The sequence below is a fragment of the Lates calcarifer genome, linkage group LG23 (assembly GCF_001640805.2).
Source record: "Lates calcarifer isolate ASB-BC8 linkage group LG23, TLL_Latcal_v3, whole genome shotgun sequence".
NCBI lineage: Eukaryota > Metazoa > Chordata > Actinopteri > Centropomidae > Lates > Lates calcarifer.
Genome location: NC_066855.1, coordinates 8,187,886 through 8,205,040, shown reverse-complemented (window position 1 = coordinate 8,205,040; position 17,155 = coordinate 8,187,886). Strand labels below are relative to the sequence as shown.

The 17,155-nt window shown below is 37.7% G+C and overlaps 1 protein-coding gene across 1 annotated transcript in view; it reads left to right on the top strand.

Annotated features, from left to right (window-relative positions):
- The first annotated feature begins 4,689 nt into the window (after positions 1-4,689).
- Positions 4,690-17,155, top strand: part of LOC108886811 (myosin-binding protein C, fast-type-like) — a 23,210-nt gene continuing 10,744 nt past the window's right edge. Inside the window, 5 exon segments of the mRNA XM_051066528.1 lie at positions 4,690-4,828; positions 9,834-9,851; positions 10,384-10,407; positions 11,457-11,477; positions 12,109-12,132. Coding sequence (XP_050922485.1) covers positions 4,807-4,828; positions 9,834-9,851; positions 10,384-10,407; positions 11,457-11,477; positions 12,109-12,132 — 109 coding nt within the window. The 5' untranslated portion in view covers positions 4,690-4,806.

Genomic DNA, 17,155 nt, shown 5'->3' with positions numbered 1-17,155 from the left:
ACAGCTGCAAAGTGTAAATTGAATCATTCTATAGATCAACAAACTGTCACTAATCACTGATGTGAATATGAAATGCATTTCTCACTGAACTACAAAGTATATTTCACTCCATATCTATGACTGTCAATTTTACTATTGATATTATTATTATTGTTATTATTATTATTATTATTATTAAAAACTCAATGAGTACATAAACTGAAGCAGAGTTGTTGAGTGTTCTTTCTCTGAGTTTAATGGAACTTCCTGATGTTTCCACAAGATGGAGCCATGGTGTTATATATTAATTTAGGAGGAGCATATTGAGGAATGCAGCTAATAACTGTTTTTTTTCTACTTTGACTTTGAATTGCTTTATGTGTAATACACATTTACTGATATGCATTTGTTCATTGGAACAAAACTGATTACTTTTCGCTGAGCCATGCTAATTCCCAAATGATTCCACACATCAAAATTGTGCTACATGGATCTGAGGAAAACAGGTGGTAACCCAGGTGAAAAAAAAATGGAACAGCATTTGCTGTAACCACAAGAGGAAATGGAGTTACTGACTGTCTGACTAGTCTGGTGCTGTAAAAAAAAATACTGGAATCAGTTATAAAAACCCATATGAAGTAGAAAATCCAATGCAAAATGTGTTAAATTTATATGTGGTGGAATCTCCCTTTAGTCACGGTAGGGTGTTCATTATATGAATTCTTGTAATATAATACCATTATAGCTCACTAATACTAGTGGAAATGTTGTGCCATAAGGGAATTATGATTTGCAGAAAGCATTTAAAAGTGAAAACACACAATGATAATACAGTAATACACACAATAAAACCAATCTTAGAGCACAGAAATAACTTAATATAAAAAGCTCAATAATACACAAATCAACTTGGTATACTTATATTGCCCACCAGACAGTGCAATAATTGGTCAGTCTTTAGTGTAAATTACCAAGCTGTTGCAGAATGCAGGCACTGTATTGCTGTTGAATTTCATGTTTAAATTAAGCCATCTAATTGCAGCGGGAATAAATAAGACTCTGGTCCCTCTGTTCTCAAGTTTATCTAGTGTGAAGAAGCAGCCAGAGAGTATCAGTTCCTCTGTAAGTCAAAAAAGATGTTCGTCTTTCAGCACGAGTCTCAGTTTTCGGTTATTTGGGCGCAGGTCAGAGCAGCAAACTTTCTGGGGTTACTCACAAAGCTGCCCTCAATGACTGCAATAAGCACAGCTAATGCAATCAAATCTGGTGAAATGAGGTCAGAGGCAGATTTTATTTTCTGTAGGGAAAACAAAAACTGCTGTAATTCCTTGCAAATTATCTCTGTGACTGTCTCTGAAGTTTGCTATCAGTAAAAGGATACATTCAATTCCCTTATCAGATTGCAGAGTTGATTTGGAAGCAGGCTGTAAACTTCTAAAATTTATTGCACCACAGCACAAATTCACCAACAATGCGGTCAAGTCTTCTTCCAGAAGACACTATGAAAACACCAGAATCATCTGCGAACTTGATAAAATGTCTGAAGATTTGTTGTGGCAGACATGAATATGAATGGTAGAAATATAGGGGTGGGGAAATAAATATAACCCGAGGGAAAGAGTGAGAGAGAAATGTGAGCAGTAAGATCTGTCACTTAAAATGTCCACAAAACAGCCTACAATGTTTAGATCAACCTTGTGGAACATGAAAGAAAACATTTATGATTAAAAAAACTGAAGAAAACTTAATAAGAGGAAACATAAGTGGGCATCCCCAGACTCCTACTGCAGCATACCAACGCTACCTGTGTGTCCTTCTCCTGGGATCTGTCAGTTATTTAGCTGTTAAATGCCACAGGCCTAAAATGGACATTTCAGCATTTCTTTTGAAACACCACATCAGCTAGAATCCCTTCCACACAAAGCAAATTTTCAGTTAAATTCAATTTAAATTTGTATTTGCAGATACTCCATTAAACTGTATCTTCACAGATTCTAGACTAATCACCGACTAATCACATTAGATACACAGGATGCTGACTGGGGAAGAGTTATTTTCATGTTGCCAATGAATCTTTATCTCATCACTATTTCAAATATTTTTTCAGGAGCTAAACTGCTCAAAGAGCTCTGTGAGAAACTTAATATACACACAGCCCTTACCCATCTATCTCTTGTCCTTTGCCCACACACATTCATGCACATATCATATTGTGTATGCACAGACACATAAACTCTGATTACCATGCTCTAAACTTGCTCTAAACTTGTGGTTCCATTTTCTGTATCACAATAGTTTTAAACGACTCTCCCTACTTGTCATATGGCTTACTGTCACTTTACTGTTCTGCTCCAGCTCAACTCAACACACTGTCATGGTGTGATATCAGTCTTCTTATATATTGTAAATCTCGAGAAGAAAGAGAATAAGTGAATTTCCCAAAGATTCAAAGAATTAATTTTCGTGTTTTATGGTCCATTGCTGCAATGGCGGAAGGAGTATTCAGTTTCTTTACTCAAGTAAAAGCAGCAATACTACACAAATACTCTATTAAATGTAAAAGTCCTGTATGCAAAATATTGATTAAATTAAAATATGGAAGTATCATCTGCAAAATAGCTACAGTTAATCTATACTGTATATACTGTTGGGCAGTTTAATCTGTAACACTACATTATATTTACAATTTGACCAGTTGCTGTAACTGTACATGATGTAATGGTATAAAAAGTAAAACATTTCCTTCTGAAATCTAGTCAAGTAGAAGTATAAAATGGAGATACTCAAATAAATGACAAGCATTTCAAAAACTCTGCAGTACTTGAGAGAAAATGTACTTGGTTACATTCCATCCACTAGTGCAATCTTGTGTGCTTATGGTACAAGCAAAGATGATTGTAAACATATCCCTCACACGCTTTTAGTGTTGCTCTTTTTTTCAGTCACTGTTCTCTTTCCTTGAGACATGTCAACCACTTCAGCGACAGATAAACCCGGCTGCTGGTCTCTGTAGACTGACATGCCTGCCCCCCTTTCACATATTCACACTTTGAGCCCAGCAGCAGGGGACCTCTCCACAGACACTCAGGCTGATGCAAGCACATTTCTGATAAATGAAGGAGGAAATGACAACAGGTAATGAAGGCGAACACTGCTGCATAGGGTAAAATTATAAAAGTACACTGAGTTACTGACTGACCAGCTGACCATGTACAGTAAGTCTGGCTTTCAACTGTCTTTCTGCTACAAATAGGACCTTAAAAGCATTGGGGCTCCATTAAGGAAACCAAACAGCAGTGGTGAAATGTAACTAGGTAGGCTACATTTACTCCAGTATCACACTCAAGTACAATATTTAGATACTAGTACTTTACTTGGATGCCTCCATTTTACTTTGTTTGACAGTCATAGTTACTTGTTGCTGATAAACATTACACACAAAACATATGATCAGCTTGTTAATATGATGCTACAACCAGCTGACAGCTAGCTGAGCTTCTCATAAAGGCTAAAAACAGCTAGCCTGGGTCTGTCCAAAGGTAACAAAACCAGCTGCTAGTCCAAGAAACACTGACATGACACTGAAAAATATAGATTTTTTGTGCAAATTGTGGTTGGTACAGATTACCCAAACAATGCATTATGATAATTAGTGAACATTAGAGGTCCTGGTACAGTATGTGGGCTTTGTTAACTTTGGACAAGTCCAGACTAGCTGTTTCCTCCTTTTTCCAGTCTTTATGCTAAGCTAATATAAACTACTTCCTAGCTTTACCTTCATATTATCTATACAGGTGTGAGTGGTATTCTCTACCAACAGCCTGGTTATCACCAAATATGTGTATGAATAAAGTGCCAGTTTCCAAGTCATTTATGACTATACATTTTGTACTTTTCACATCATTTCATGCTTCATCATTTCTCTACTTACTAACCCCTAACCACCCCTCCTCATAACCAAAACAGTGTAAAATGAAAAATGAGAAGCTTAAAATGTGTAAACGACACACAAAATGTCCTTAAAAATGGTGTGACAATTTATATGCAATCCAGTGAAATCATGTTACTGCAAACTGAACAGAACACAAATAAGCATATTTTACCACGTAATGTTTAAGAAGTTCTAAATACTTCCTTCACTTGCTTTGAAATGTTTGAATAGATGTGATTTGCACATTTTTAACGATGCTAATTATCATATTACTGTAAAATTAGCAACGCTAAAAAAATGCAATGTACCATGTTTTGGACAAGCATCACGTAAAAACAGCATGATATACTTAGTTGTCTGTGTCTACATTTCCTTGGACTCACTTGTACAGTCACCCAGGCATATCCAATATAGTATCAAGTGATGTGTATTAAAAGATACCACAAAAATTATTTGCAAATACTTGTTGATCCTGCCCTTAATGTGGGAGTAAGAGGTGATAACATAACGATTAGTTTGACACCACATGATAAAGTGTCAAAAATTGGGTCAGTTGTTGGTCGTCTCTGTGTATTCTGTGCTTCTCAAGCGAGCATTTGAGCTCAACAGGTTTAGTCAGTCCATTAATCTCATCATAAATGTGCAAGATCCCTTTCAGCACCACCTCACCCTCTTGTCTCTCCACCTTATCACGCTCTCACTCCAAGTGCTTCTCTTCTTGAACTCCTTAAGGGTGTCGTCAGTCTCTTGTGCGCTCCTCGCTCGCTGACTGGAGGGTGTGGGTGACTTGAGTGCCAGGAGAGCTTTGAATAACAGAGAGAGAGGGGAGAAATAAAAGGAATAAGCACCACAAGCCCTCAGTCTTCCAGCAGCAAAGAGAAGACACAGGAATAACCATGCCTGAACCAGTCCCTGCAGGTATGCAGATATTTTTTGTGAAAGCATAATTCATTGTAATTAGTTAGGAGACTGGGTCTCATTGGCAATACTGATGCTTGAATTTCGGTAGTCTTGTTTGGTTAGAGGTTTTAGTGAGGTACAGTATATTTGCTTGAAATTATATATAATACTTAAAATCTGAGGATGTTGCAGACATTGGTGCTCTGCATAACAAGTTATTTTCTGATTTTTATTTTGCAACAAATATTGCATTATGGTATACATTTAAGATCAATTTATTATGTAGTGCATGATGAAAAGAATGAAAATGATGATCAGACAAAAAAAAAAAAATGCATTTGATTTTGAAAACAAGGCAGGAGTACTATAACTGGCATTAGATACAAGCGGATGACAAAATCTGGTAGAGATAAAGTGATTTTGTTAAGTGCTCAGTCTCCCAGTCTGGAGGAGCACTGATGAGCTTCAGGAGGTTCAGACTCATGAGTTATACCCCATGTGACCAACAATAGTTGTTTACTCCAAAGGTTTGGAGTTTTATTGTCATCTGCTGACTGAACTGAAGACATCAAAAATATCATCATGACCCCATCAGTCACTGTAACTGAAATGCACATGTTAAGTGGAGTTTCACCCAATTTTTCTTCATTTTGAACAAAATGCTATAATGTAGATTAGATAAAAATTAAATATCTGCTGTTTGCTGTTAGATATAACAAAAAGTCAAAAAGCTGCATCTACAACAACCAAAAATATGAACATGAACAAAATATGTTTTTTTTTTTTAATCCAAGTGTAAATTAAGTGTTAATTAACGATTCCAATAATGGTGTTTGGCGTTGTTCCTTGCTGCTACTAATTCACCTCCAATGTCATTTAAATTACAGTTTCTAAACAGATTAGGCATCTCATAAAGGCAAACATTTGCCTCTTTACCTCCTTTGTTATGTTTGAAAGGCCAGAAATGATCACATAACCAGCTGATATGACATCATCAGGGTTAGTATACTCATGACATCAGCCCAGAGGGTGCCAACCTATCAACTAAACTGGGAAGCTACCAGAGACAGTTGTGGTTGAGTAGCAACAGCAGGTTCATAGATAAATACTGCTGTTGCTATAGAAGACTTTGCTTATTGCAAACTACTGTAACTAACTTGCTTCATGTCTTCCACAGTAGATAAAAACAGGTCATTGTGGTCACTTTTAATACAACATTCACAGTGTTATTAATATATGTTGTTCATATTATTATGACTTTGACTAGTTTTTCTAGAATATTACATGAAGGCTTTTCATGGTTTTTAGTAAAAGCCAAAATCAGTAGGGTAATGTAAACAATTACATTAACTGTGTATACTGAAACCTCATAGAAATATATCTTTATACACTTTAAAAAACTAACATTTCCCTTATAAAAGCTCACACTGGTGAATGCTACTTTCTTGTAAATAGTTGTCTTTAACCGGGTGGCGCCATATGTCCACCACTTTGACCCAGTGTGATTCTAAATCACTGAACTGACAGCAACCTAAGATAAGAGTCTGTCATAGCGGGTGAGTCTGTCAGAGGTCTTACGGGCTGGCCTTGCAGGAAGCTAGTTGAGCCCTTCAAACCTCTTCATCTAATTTCTACACCAACCGTCCTGTGTTGGTGAATGTAATAGGCTTTGCTTGGGTTGTTTGCGCATTACCCTTAATTCTACTTTGCACTATTTAAATTCTTTTCCCCCTGCATCTGACTCTGGGCTAACTTTATTTAAAGATCTAAGATAGGCCCTTTTATTTTTATCCCAGAGACATAACCAGACACTACTTTTATTCACCATATACAGCCACAGAGTTAATCCATGTAATATGGATACGATTCCACTCTGCTTACCGATTTGTCTGCACCACCCACTACTCTTTCATTCCAAGCCAAACTCAATTGCAAAACTTTGAGTATGAGGCTCAGATAACCAGACACTACTCAATTTATAACTCCATTTAATGTTTCTTAAATACTCCATGTGATAATTTTGAACAGCTCAACAACTGCATTTATCTTAATAAGATCCCATGAAACACTGGCAACATTATCACCCTTAATTTACAGTGTAACACCACTTATTTTGCCACAATATTAATCATTTCTGTATTTACACACAAAATGAGATGAAACATTGTCTGTGCTGCTTCACTTAACAGCCCAAAACTGCCCTCAGCTAATGGCTAAAAATACCCCTGACCTTTTCCACTTGTTTTTTTTACTCCTCAGAAGTTTATAGAGTTTCACACACCCAACTGTATCAGGTTTTGCTGTAACCCCTTCATGGGCCCAGCTGAGATAAATCATTACGTAATCTATCAATTTCATCCAGAGAGTTCCCTCATAGTCAGCAGACCCAATGCTCCCTCATGAATGTGATATAGCGCCAATGTAGTCGATCAAGCATGACAGTTCTCTACTCAGTGGTTGGAAGCGATCAAATGATTCATGGTCGTAATTCCTTTCATCGTTTTGACCTGATGAAACTCTATGAGGGCAATTTGAATCAGAAGTTTTTCCAGTCCCCAGACGAGGTTTATCTTCTGCAGGATATAAAAACCATGACATGGAATGAAGAAATGATTAATCTTCTCTTGGTGAATACACACTGTTTTTGAAAAATGCACTTATCAAAAATTTATGGAGAAAACCCCCATCACTAAAAATCAAACACTGGATGGGCAACTGTTGTCACTCCCAGAATGACTGACAGATCCTGTAATACTTCCTGAGTTATTCTAGTTGAAGCTCAAACTTTTCAAATGTCTGTGAAAATACCTCCATAAACTGAACTTCATAAGCTCAAATCATATGGCCCACAGCTTTATTCAAAACTAAGACAACATAGCAAAAAAAATATGAGATTCTAATTGATCATCTATTTAAATTTCATCAACGTACTGTATAAGCGACTAGATATAAAACATTGAACTTGTGATGTAGAAACTGTTTAGTAGATATCACAGAAATGACTTTTCAAAAACATTTACTTGATTGTTTAAACCCTCTGGCACACTCAGAATAAAAGTACACATTGCATATACCTGTAACTTAAAAGAAATAGTTAAATGACATTTATATACGTTTGCTTACAGCAGATCCAAAACCACAAGCATTAAATTATGTGTTGTTGAGATATCTTCATAAACTTTGTTGCATGCTCGCCAGAGACACCCAGCAATGGGCAAGAGGTTTGATGAGATCAGGCCACCTAATACCTGTCCTTATGTCTGGTTTATTACACACACAGTAAATCAAGATGTCAGTGGTAAACATAGAGAGGTAAACAAACTGTGAGATGAAGACCTAGAGTACCTAAACTGACACTGAAAAATATTAAACACAGAGAAAGTACAAACACAAAAACATATTCATGAGTCATGCCTCTAGGAATAAACTAAAGGTAACTGAGGACAAAGATATACAGTAGATAGTACTACAGGGAGGCTGTTTACATACACTGTTAGCCACAAAAATAAGGCAGAAAATAAATAAAGAAATCTCCCTTAAGGAAACAAACAAACTCTGAAGAAATGTCTTTTTTATTTACACAATTACATCCAACAAGCATACCTTGCAAAATCATTCTAATTATACATCCACTACGACTCTGACAATAGATGAAACCACAGCCTCAGAGGGGAGCACTTGAACTGTGAGGAACAGCTGTTCAGAAGTTCATTATCCTGCTTTATCACAAACTTGTTGAAGATGATCAAGATTCTCCCCCCCAAGTGGATTGACTTAGCAGATGCTGACGCAGACTTACGCTCGGTGCAGGTATTAAATCCACTCACAGGGTGTATAAAGTATTAAAACCAAAGACTTTATGTACTGAGCAACACTCCAGTCTGTTAGTCAGCAAATTTTCTCATTTTGTACTGAGAAAGTAACAAGCTACAGCATGTTACTGTTAGGCCTTACGGCTCTGAGGCATATTGTATCTGTTATACAAGAAGCAATTTGGGGTAGATGCAGAAGACAAATGTAGTTGTGGCATTAAATACAATGCTAATGAAACATCTCCTGTTTGCATAAGGATCCGGGTGAGCCCAGTCTGTCTATACTATGTGTAAGGACAAAGAAACATATAACACATTTAACAAACTGAGAGCCAAGTGAATACAGTATAATTTCATGACACCTATTTTGGCAAATTTATGACAAGCTGCAAGTGAACGGTAAAGCAAGCAAGGTCAAGTGCAGCTATTCAAGGAAACTGTATTCAACTTAAGAGAACGTGGCATGACTTCAGGAAGGTCATAAGACACCGTTCCTGGCATTTACCAGCCAACCACTGACCTCCCTTAGGGAGATGGGTATATAATATGCCCCTATTTCAGTTGAGAATTTCCTTTAACCAGATACAGGGCTCAACAATTACACCCACAGCACTCCACACTCGCAACAAATCAAGTGTCTGCGTTCCTCTGAAGCTCCAATTTGGCCACAGAAATGTGTCTCATCAAGTCAGTAACAATGATATCGGTAAATTTATAAAAATAAGGAGGTGAGAAAATAAACCTCAAGACATTGAAATTTAGGTCAAGATATCAGTCCAGAGAGTTCCCTCATTGTCAGCAGACCCGACGCTCCCTCATGAATGTGATGTGCAAGGAGTTGCCCCAGAGATTACGGGAGCTTAACAGAATTTTCAAATGTGCCCATTGTTTATACACTGCACCATATCCTTTTACTGGAAAGGTGGTATTTTAGAATTACAATCCAAAATTACTAGTCTCACCACGAAATCCGATATACTCTAAAACATTTCTGAAACAGTTTCAGATAACATCCAGTTATATATCATAACCCAAGTGTAATCAAAAGAAAAAATATGGTTTAAGAGCCATCATCATTCAAACCCATTTAATATATGGAAAATCCTAAATTACACACAAAGATATATGTTAATATGTTGCTAATATGGCTAATTGGATACAAATGCTGTGTGTGATGCATGTTTCGTCTTTTTGTTCCTTCTGTTTCTCAGCTAAGCCGGAGGGGGAGGGTAAGTCAGCTGCTCTACAGCATTTGCCTACTGACCTTTCGTGCGCCTTTACATTATCACACAGTGACTTGATTATAGCTCTCACATTTTCACTTTTCACTTCACAAATCCCATCAACCACCTGTGTCAAACAGGCTCTGACTTCTGAGGGTAGTGGCATTAGCACGCACCGTGTATATGTATGAACTTTATTTTGTGTACTTTGTGTCAGTACCTATATTTTATTCATGTATGCCAGCATGCTACTGTATGAGTTCTCTATTTTTACCTTCAGGCATTTCCACTGAGAATATGTTAAGCAGTACATTATCAGATTACTGACATTGTTTATTCAACTGTCTGCAAATCATGCAATAACACAGGTGGCACAATGAAAAAAATTCTTAAGCTTAGTATTTTATGTGCTAGTTACACACATAAAATACAATCTATTTGCTCAGCTGTTGGAGTGTCTTTAATATGTGTTTTCCCAATGGGTTACCATGGTGTTGCTTTTCATTTGCTATGTCTAACTAAAATCCACTAATTTTAGCCCCAGAGGAGCCAGTCGGAGAGGGTGAGGGACAATGATCTTTTTTTTTGTGATTTTGAGTGATCTACTGCATTCGCTTCACACAGCGTTAATATGTGACATGGAGTGGGTCTGAGTTGAACTGAGTGTTGAAAAATGCATTTGAACTAATCAGTCAGGGTAATTATCTGAATAATGCCGAACAAGTGGTTTTGCTATAGATAATAAGTTGAGCAATTACTGAGTCAAGAGGAATAGGGCCTATAAGTCAATCACATCATATGAGGCAACATGAAGCTGCTGAAGGGGATAATGCAATTATTATGCCACTTTGAATCAGTGTGTTTGCATTTCTTAGCCATAGCCTACAGCATGCGTCACATGTGTTAGCTGTAACCACATCCAGAGTGTGTGGTAAAGGACTTTATTTATTCAGTGCGTTCCTCATGTTGTCAGAGATCAGTGGAGTGGTGAAGTGATGCACTCTGCACATGTCTGTACTGTATGTCACAGCATCATGTGAATCCGTTTTTCCTTCCGTTTTGTTGTTGTGTTTTAATGACCAGTCTAATGGTGCTTACTGTTCTTGTTTCCCTTTTTGGCGTTAGTTGACTTTGAGATTTCTGGCATGTGTACTTTTGGAGTTTAGAGAAAAGACCTGTATGTATGAAGCAGACCAGACCACCATCTGTGTTGATGTTAATACACTGACTGATCCACACGTGTGAACTCTTTCTCACAGTGACTTTTGGTTAACATTTCACTGCAGGCATGTAAAGTGTACGGAAGTATCTGCAAATGTTTTGGTTGAGTTTACCCAGTTGCTGTTGTTGTCTTTGCAATGTTCCCAATATGTAACATTGTGGGTATCTCATCATCGTTCTGTTTTTAATCACTTAACCACAATTTTTATTTGCCCAGCCACACCACAGCCAGAGCAAGATGGTAGGCACCTCTTAGCATCAGACAATAACTACACTCATTTCTGCTAACTTCTACTGACTTTCTTCTCAGCTTCTTCAATTATGAGTAAATATAGTGAATGATTACAACATATATAGGGACTTGAGCTAATTTTCATTCATTTTTCTTAGAATTACCCCCCGCAGATGGAGGTAAGGAAGAATCCTGAACGCTGAATGCTGTGGTTTAATATATCTGTCTATAATCTCCCTAATGTATTCACATATGAGTGCATACATGTGCCACACTGAGTGGAAATGGACGTCCTTATACCTGCATGATTCTCTGTATGTTTCATTTTCGAAGGTCTTTCGGGTTGGTCTCAGGTGACCTGCGTAATGTTTTCTCATGTATTTTTGTAAACCCCAAGAATACATGAATTTCAACTGACATATACATATACTGTGCAAGTATATGTTATGAGTGAACTTAAACCTGGTTTAGTTTTAGTTTTTTAGGGTTTCTTTTACTTTTGTATTTCCAAGTACAGAATACAACAATGTACTGTTATGTTCCGGTTTCTGTGTTTCTACTCTAAGCAGTTTATGTATTTTTATGTGTTCTATTTATCCATGTAATTATTTCTGCATGCGATAACCAAGGGAAACATTTCAATTTGTGAACACAAGGTGGAATTTGGTGATTTATTTTAATTAAATATGCATGATGCTTCTGTTTTATGTTGTTTATTGGTCTTTGTTGCAACTGTATGTCTTATTGTAGATCAACCAGCGTTTGCTTCATAGCTGCTTTTTTCAGTTCTGTTTGCTTCCTTGTCTGCAGCAGACTCAGAAACTGATGGGGATGGTAAGAAAAGAGCAACATTAATGCTCCTCCAAAAGTATGATTTGAGTGTTTATAACATAATGTTGAGTATAATTTTGGTATTATGTGCTGATCAAAATGTCACATAATATATGATGTGTTAAGTGGGCTGGGGTCGATTTTATTTGAAATCATTTTCATCACTTCATTTTGGACTGATTTGTATTTATTTTTTTAAACTGGATCTTTACTTTTATGAGAACAAGATTCTTATTATGTCACCAGGGATGAAGTAACACTCACTATAAAGGTCTTAATAGCATCCATCAGGCTGTTAGATCAAACCCTTTATAAACCTTTGTCTGCTGCAAGATTTAAAGGCATTATATGTAACTTTTCTGCATTAAAATATCTAAGAACAATTAGACCTATTTTATATATTTTGTTGAGCTGTGTACTTACATACATTTACAATTTACAGGTACACACCTAGAGCAATCCGTAATTCAACCAAAGTGACAGTCAGTTTAATTTGGTCACACGACATCTGTCATCAGACATTTTGGATCTTCTAATTATCTTAAATTATCAGCTCAACATATGTTAGCAGCAGCTCCTCTGGGACAATTATTATCATGAATCTGTTTTAATCGGGGTTTTGACCGCTTTTAATCACCTGGAACCTCCTGAACGATTGACACTGAAGTAATCCCAACTGAGAAAAAAATGACATACTGTGCATTTAAAATGTAATATAGGTATGCAAGGGTTGCTTCAGTACTCATATTTTACTGATCCCATGAAAATCTCCCTCAGAGCTTGGAGCGTCTCACAATTTGATAACCACTACCCTCGGAAGAAGCTATACCTCAAGTCCTATAACTCACCCAATCTCCGGCTGTGTCAAAAAGCAGACAAAACCCTGACTGGAATGGTCTCATTGGTGGCTTAGTGTGTGATGCTATCCTTGTCTCATTCACCTGTTCAGTTCTCTAGTGCTGGTATCGCTGGATGTTGGCAGACGACTCACTTGCAAATTATGCTGTTTATGTTCTTTCAGCAATTCAGAATTTGTTTCTCTGAGTGAGGAGCATTGCCCTTCCCATCTGTGACCTATGATACCAGCTCTCTTCTCTGCTTCTGTTCCTCTGGCAATTTCAACGAGAGTGGAAACACAGCTGTGGTTAATGTGCAACACTCAACGTGGAAACAATGGCAGCTGCTGCTAACATACCAAGTGTCATCTGATGTGATGACACTTTTATAGTTGCTTCTCAACTAAACATTATGCTGCACAAGAAGATCTCAATTTATATAGGAAACCATAGTCAGAACATCAGACTTGATTCCTTTAAACTGAACAAATTTTCACATCTCATCCTTTATATTAAGTCCAAAGGCCTTTAGGTGGTCTACTAACTGCACTCTACCTGGGTTGTGTGCCAAGCCATTGGTATGATTCACAACCAACACTCTAAAAAATGTTCGGGTTGCATCATAACCCAAGTTTTACAAGTGAAATTCAAGAGCGGTTAGTCATGTTTCAAAGCTGCCCTTGTCTGACATGATCTCTCAGGGGCCCAGCTCCCAGAGCAATGAGTTGGATGTCTGCTCTGTTTGGACTGATTAGGGTTGGATTGAATGGATAGGGGTAATGGAAGTGCCAAGACTTCTGGGAACTGAAGGCTGATATTTCCTTGTGGTGCCCTTCAAATATACAGGAAATATCCTGTACCTACTGTGCCTGAGGAGAAACACGGACATTAAAAAGCTTTTGGCTTATCCTACTCCGGGAATAAGAAGGAGACCTTGGTGAACTTAGCCAAAGGCTTTTGTGGCAACTGATAAGTCCATAATCTTCTGTGCAGTGCGCATATTGCTTCTTTCCTCAACTTTGTAGGTCTCTATGGTGGCTTTTACCACATTGCCCGGTAGGCCAAAGTGTCCATCATGGTTGATTCCTTTATGGGCTATTTGGCCAGGTGTGATGATGGAGCTATCCAGATGAGAGATGGATAGCCACAGACTCCTCCAATGGTTGCATGACTGGTTTCGTTTCCTCACAACACGGCTGCTATCTTGGGGAAGTTGGCCACGGAGCTGAAATTTGCCCTGAAATATGACCTGCTAAGCCAAGACAGGGTGACACAGAAGGGTGAAGTCATTAAATGTTAACTTTGGTCACTGCCCTGGGTGTCACTTCATAAATTCCTTGGGGAATGGGCTCTGTAGCTGCACGTCGTTTCATAGCTGCTTCCCATCTGTTTATCTCTTCTCAGCATTTATGAGTGCACAGCTCACCATCCCTCTTGCCTGTCACAAATGCCCATCACTGAATGAAAAGTGGGACTCAACAATCTCCTCCTGCTGTGGCATCCGTTGCCCACAGGGAAGAAAGGTATGCTGTGCTACAGATGTTGCAGACGGAGCTCAGTGTGAGCAGTGACACATTTAGAAGAGAAACAAAGACAAGCATGGAGTCAGAGCATGACTCATGAAAAACTGAAACATGGAACAAAGATGAAAAGGGGATCAGCAAGTGCCAACTCTACGTTGTTACTATCAACTGCATGTCAGCCACAGTGGGACCACTGGCTCTCCTAAGCATCCACCATGTTCTGTCCACAAACAAGCTATGTTTAGCACAGTGCTACTTTTACATAGTGAAGTGATTTGATTCAACAATTCAGCTGGTTGGCAGCATGGCTAGCAAGCAAGATTAACCCAGAGACAACAGCTGAGGAAAGCTGGAAAGATGGAAATCCTAACCCCAAACCAAGCCTTAACCCTCTGATCAGAACTGGGCATAGTTTACATACCAGAACATCTATATCCAATTTTAGTCTTTGGGACGGACTTATACAAAGTTTAATCTACCATTTATCAGATCTATGATTTCATGATATATTTGGAAAAGTAAGCTAGTCAGTTTCAGAAACTTAAATATGTATGTGACACCTGCAAGTGCATAAGATGAAAAAAAAAATTCAACCTGATGAAGATCTGGCTGTTTCCTTGTGGACTTGTGAAAGTTGGCATGCTAGGAGTTAGTCTTGGGATATAATTTCAAATACAAGGAATCACATGTAGTCTGTGTAAGAAAAAGACACTTTGACTTTATACACAGTAGCAATTGGTTAGGTCATTTGTTTTACCCTTAGTCCTAACTCCAGAGTCAGTATTGCACCACACTAAGTTTGATGTGAGCTCAACTATTAGAGTAGTATTTCTGTGTGGGAAGTGCTTATCATACCAAGGCTGTTTAAAGCGATACCCATGGGGGTTATAGTGTGTGGGGGATTATCATCACTTGGCCAACTGCAGACTCTTTTGGGGCACTCGCAACAGTATGGCTTATGAACATTAGCAGGAAGATACTGCCAATTTCTTGAAAAAAATCCTGCCATGGAAACCTTTTATAAGAGGAAAATGTGCAGAATGCCTGGAGTTGAATTAGTCTCAGGGTATCTCGAGAGGGAAATGCAACAAACTTTGATTCAAATTATAATATTCATGACACGTCAACGCTCCAAACAAAAAATAATCAACAAATGTCTTTTAAGTCACACTTCAGTGGTTTGTTTAGGCGGCCTGGGGTGCACATGCTCTGTATGGGGTATAGTAATTGCTTCCTTTGTGAGAAGCAGCCTTACAAGATCAGTCCAATAGAAGTGATCAAGGTAATTTCAAATAATAATTTATCATAAGTTTGGTGATTAAAAGTGCAGTAATCAACCCATTTGATTACTTTCTGTATTGATTGATAACAGTCATGATCTTACCTCCATGAGTAAGAATTTGGTTTTGACTGCATTTCACTGTGTGGTGAATTAATGTAATGATTCTACAGAATAATCCCTCTGTAATTGCTGTTCACTGGCCTTGTTTTACCTCATGAATTTGCACTGACTTGTGGTACAGTATAACAGCAAATTGTTATACTTCCATATGTTAAACAGGGGTATTTGTTTCTCTCAGCTCAGATAGAGACTGCAGACTGCACAGTGAGGGACTGTGGCTATCCACTGCATGCAAATGTGACATTATGAAATGCAGATACTGTATATGCACCCTATGTGTTGTTATGTTAGTCAAATACCATGCTCGATGAGGATATCATATTCCTGGAATGGTTCTGCGGTGGCTGGTATATGTATTGATAAATACATTGATTGGATTTGTGAAGGCCCAGGTATAAACTGAGAGATTTCTTTGAATATATAAAGCACTGTACAGATGACTTTATTTAGACACTAATGTAAAGTGTGCATTGGTTACAGATTAATATCATAAATGCTAAATCTTTGATATGGGTAGAAAGTGCTGATGTATGAAGGTCAACAGATGCTCTTGCTAAAAGTTTTATACTTGGCACAGTCAGAGTTCATTAAAATATTCTGGCCCCTTCTAACTGGTAATGATACTTTGCTGTAGTGATTATATATCCCTGGATCTTATGCTTGCATTAAAATATGAAACTTATTCACGCTGCTCTCTTGTCCTTATGTGTTTTAAGCCAAGGACATTGAGCATTGTGCTGGTCACATGAGTTTGTGTTCTGTTGTAGAGGCAACATACAGTGGGTCCAATGCAATGGTCAGAATACAGCATAGCATGAACAACTCACAAAGTAAAAAAGAGTGACTTTTGGTTTGATTACTTATCTCTCAATTGAAGCCAAACCTCATCGCCGCTCTGGCAATGAATAAGAAAAAACAGCAGTTCTGTCCTTTACTATTACTATTTATTGCTATTTTTAACTATTAGCAAACCACAAAATAATTACACATACGTATTACTCATCAGTAATGACAATTTCATAAATTACTATATTAGACATATGTCAGAGTAGTGTTTTAGAAATACATATGGAGTCAGACTTTCTAAATACTGCAATTATACAACTGGTTTTGATGTGTAGTTCTGATATACCTTTATGCTAATTTGTGATATGATTGAACGCTTGTTAATTATAACTTGAAGCAAGTAAATGCAACATGGTTTTTATGTCTGTATGTTATGCATGTTTGCAAGAACTATTCACTTGTCCTTGACATTCACATCT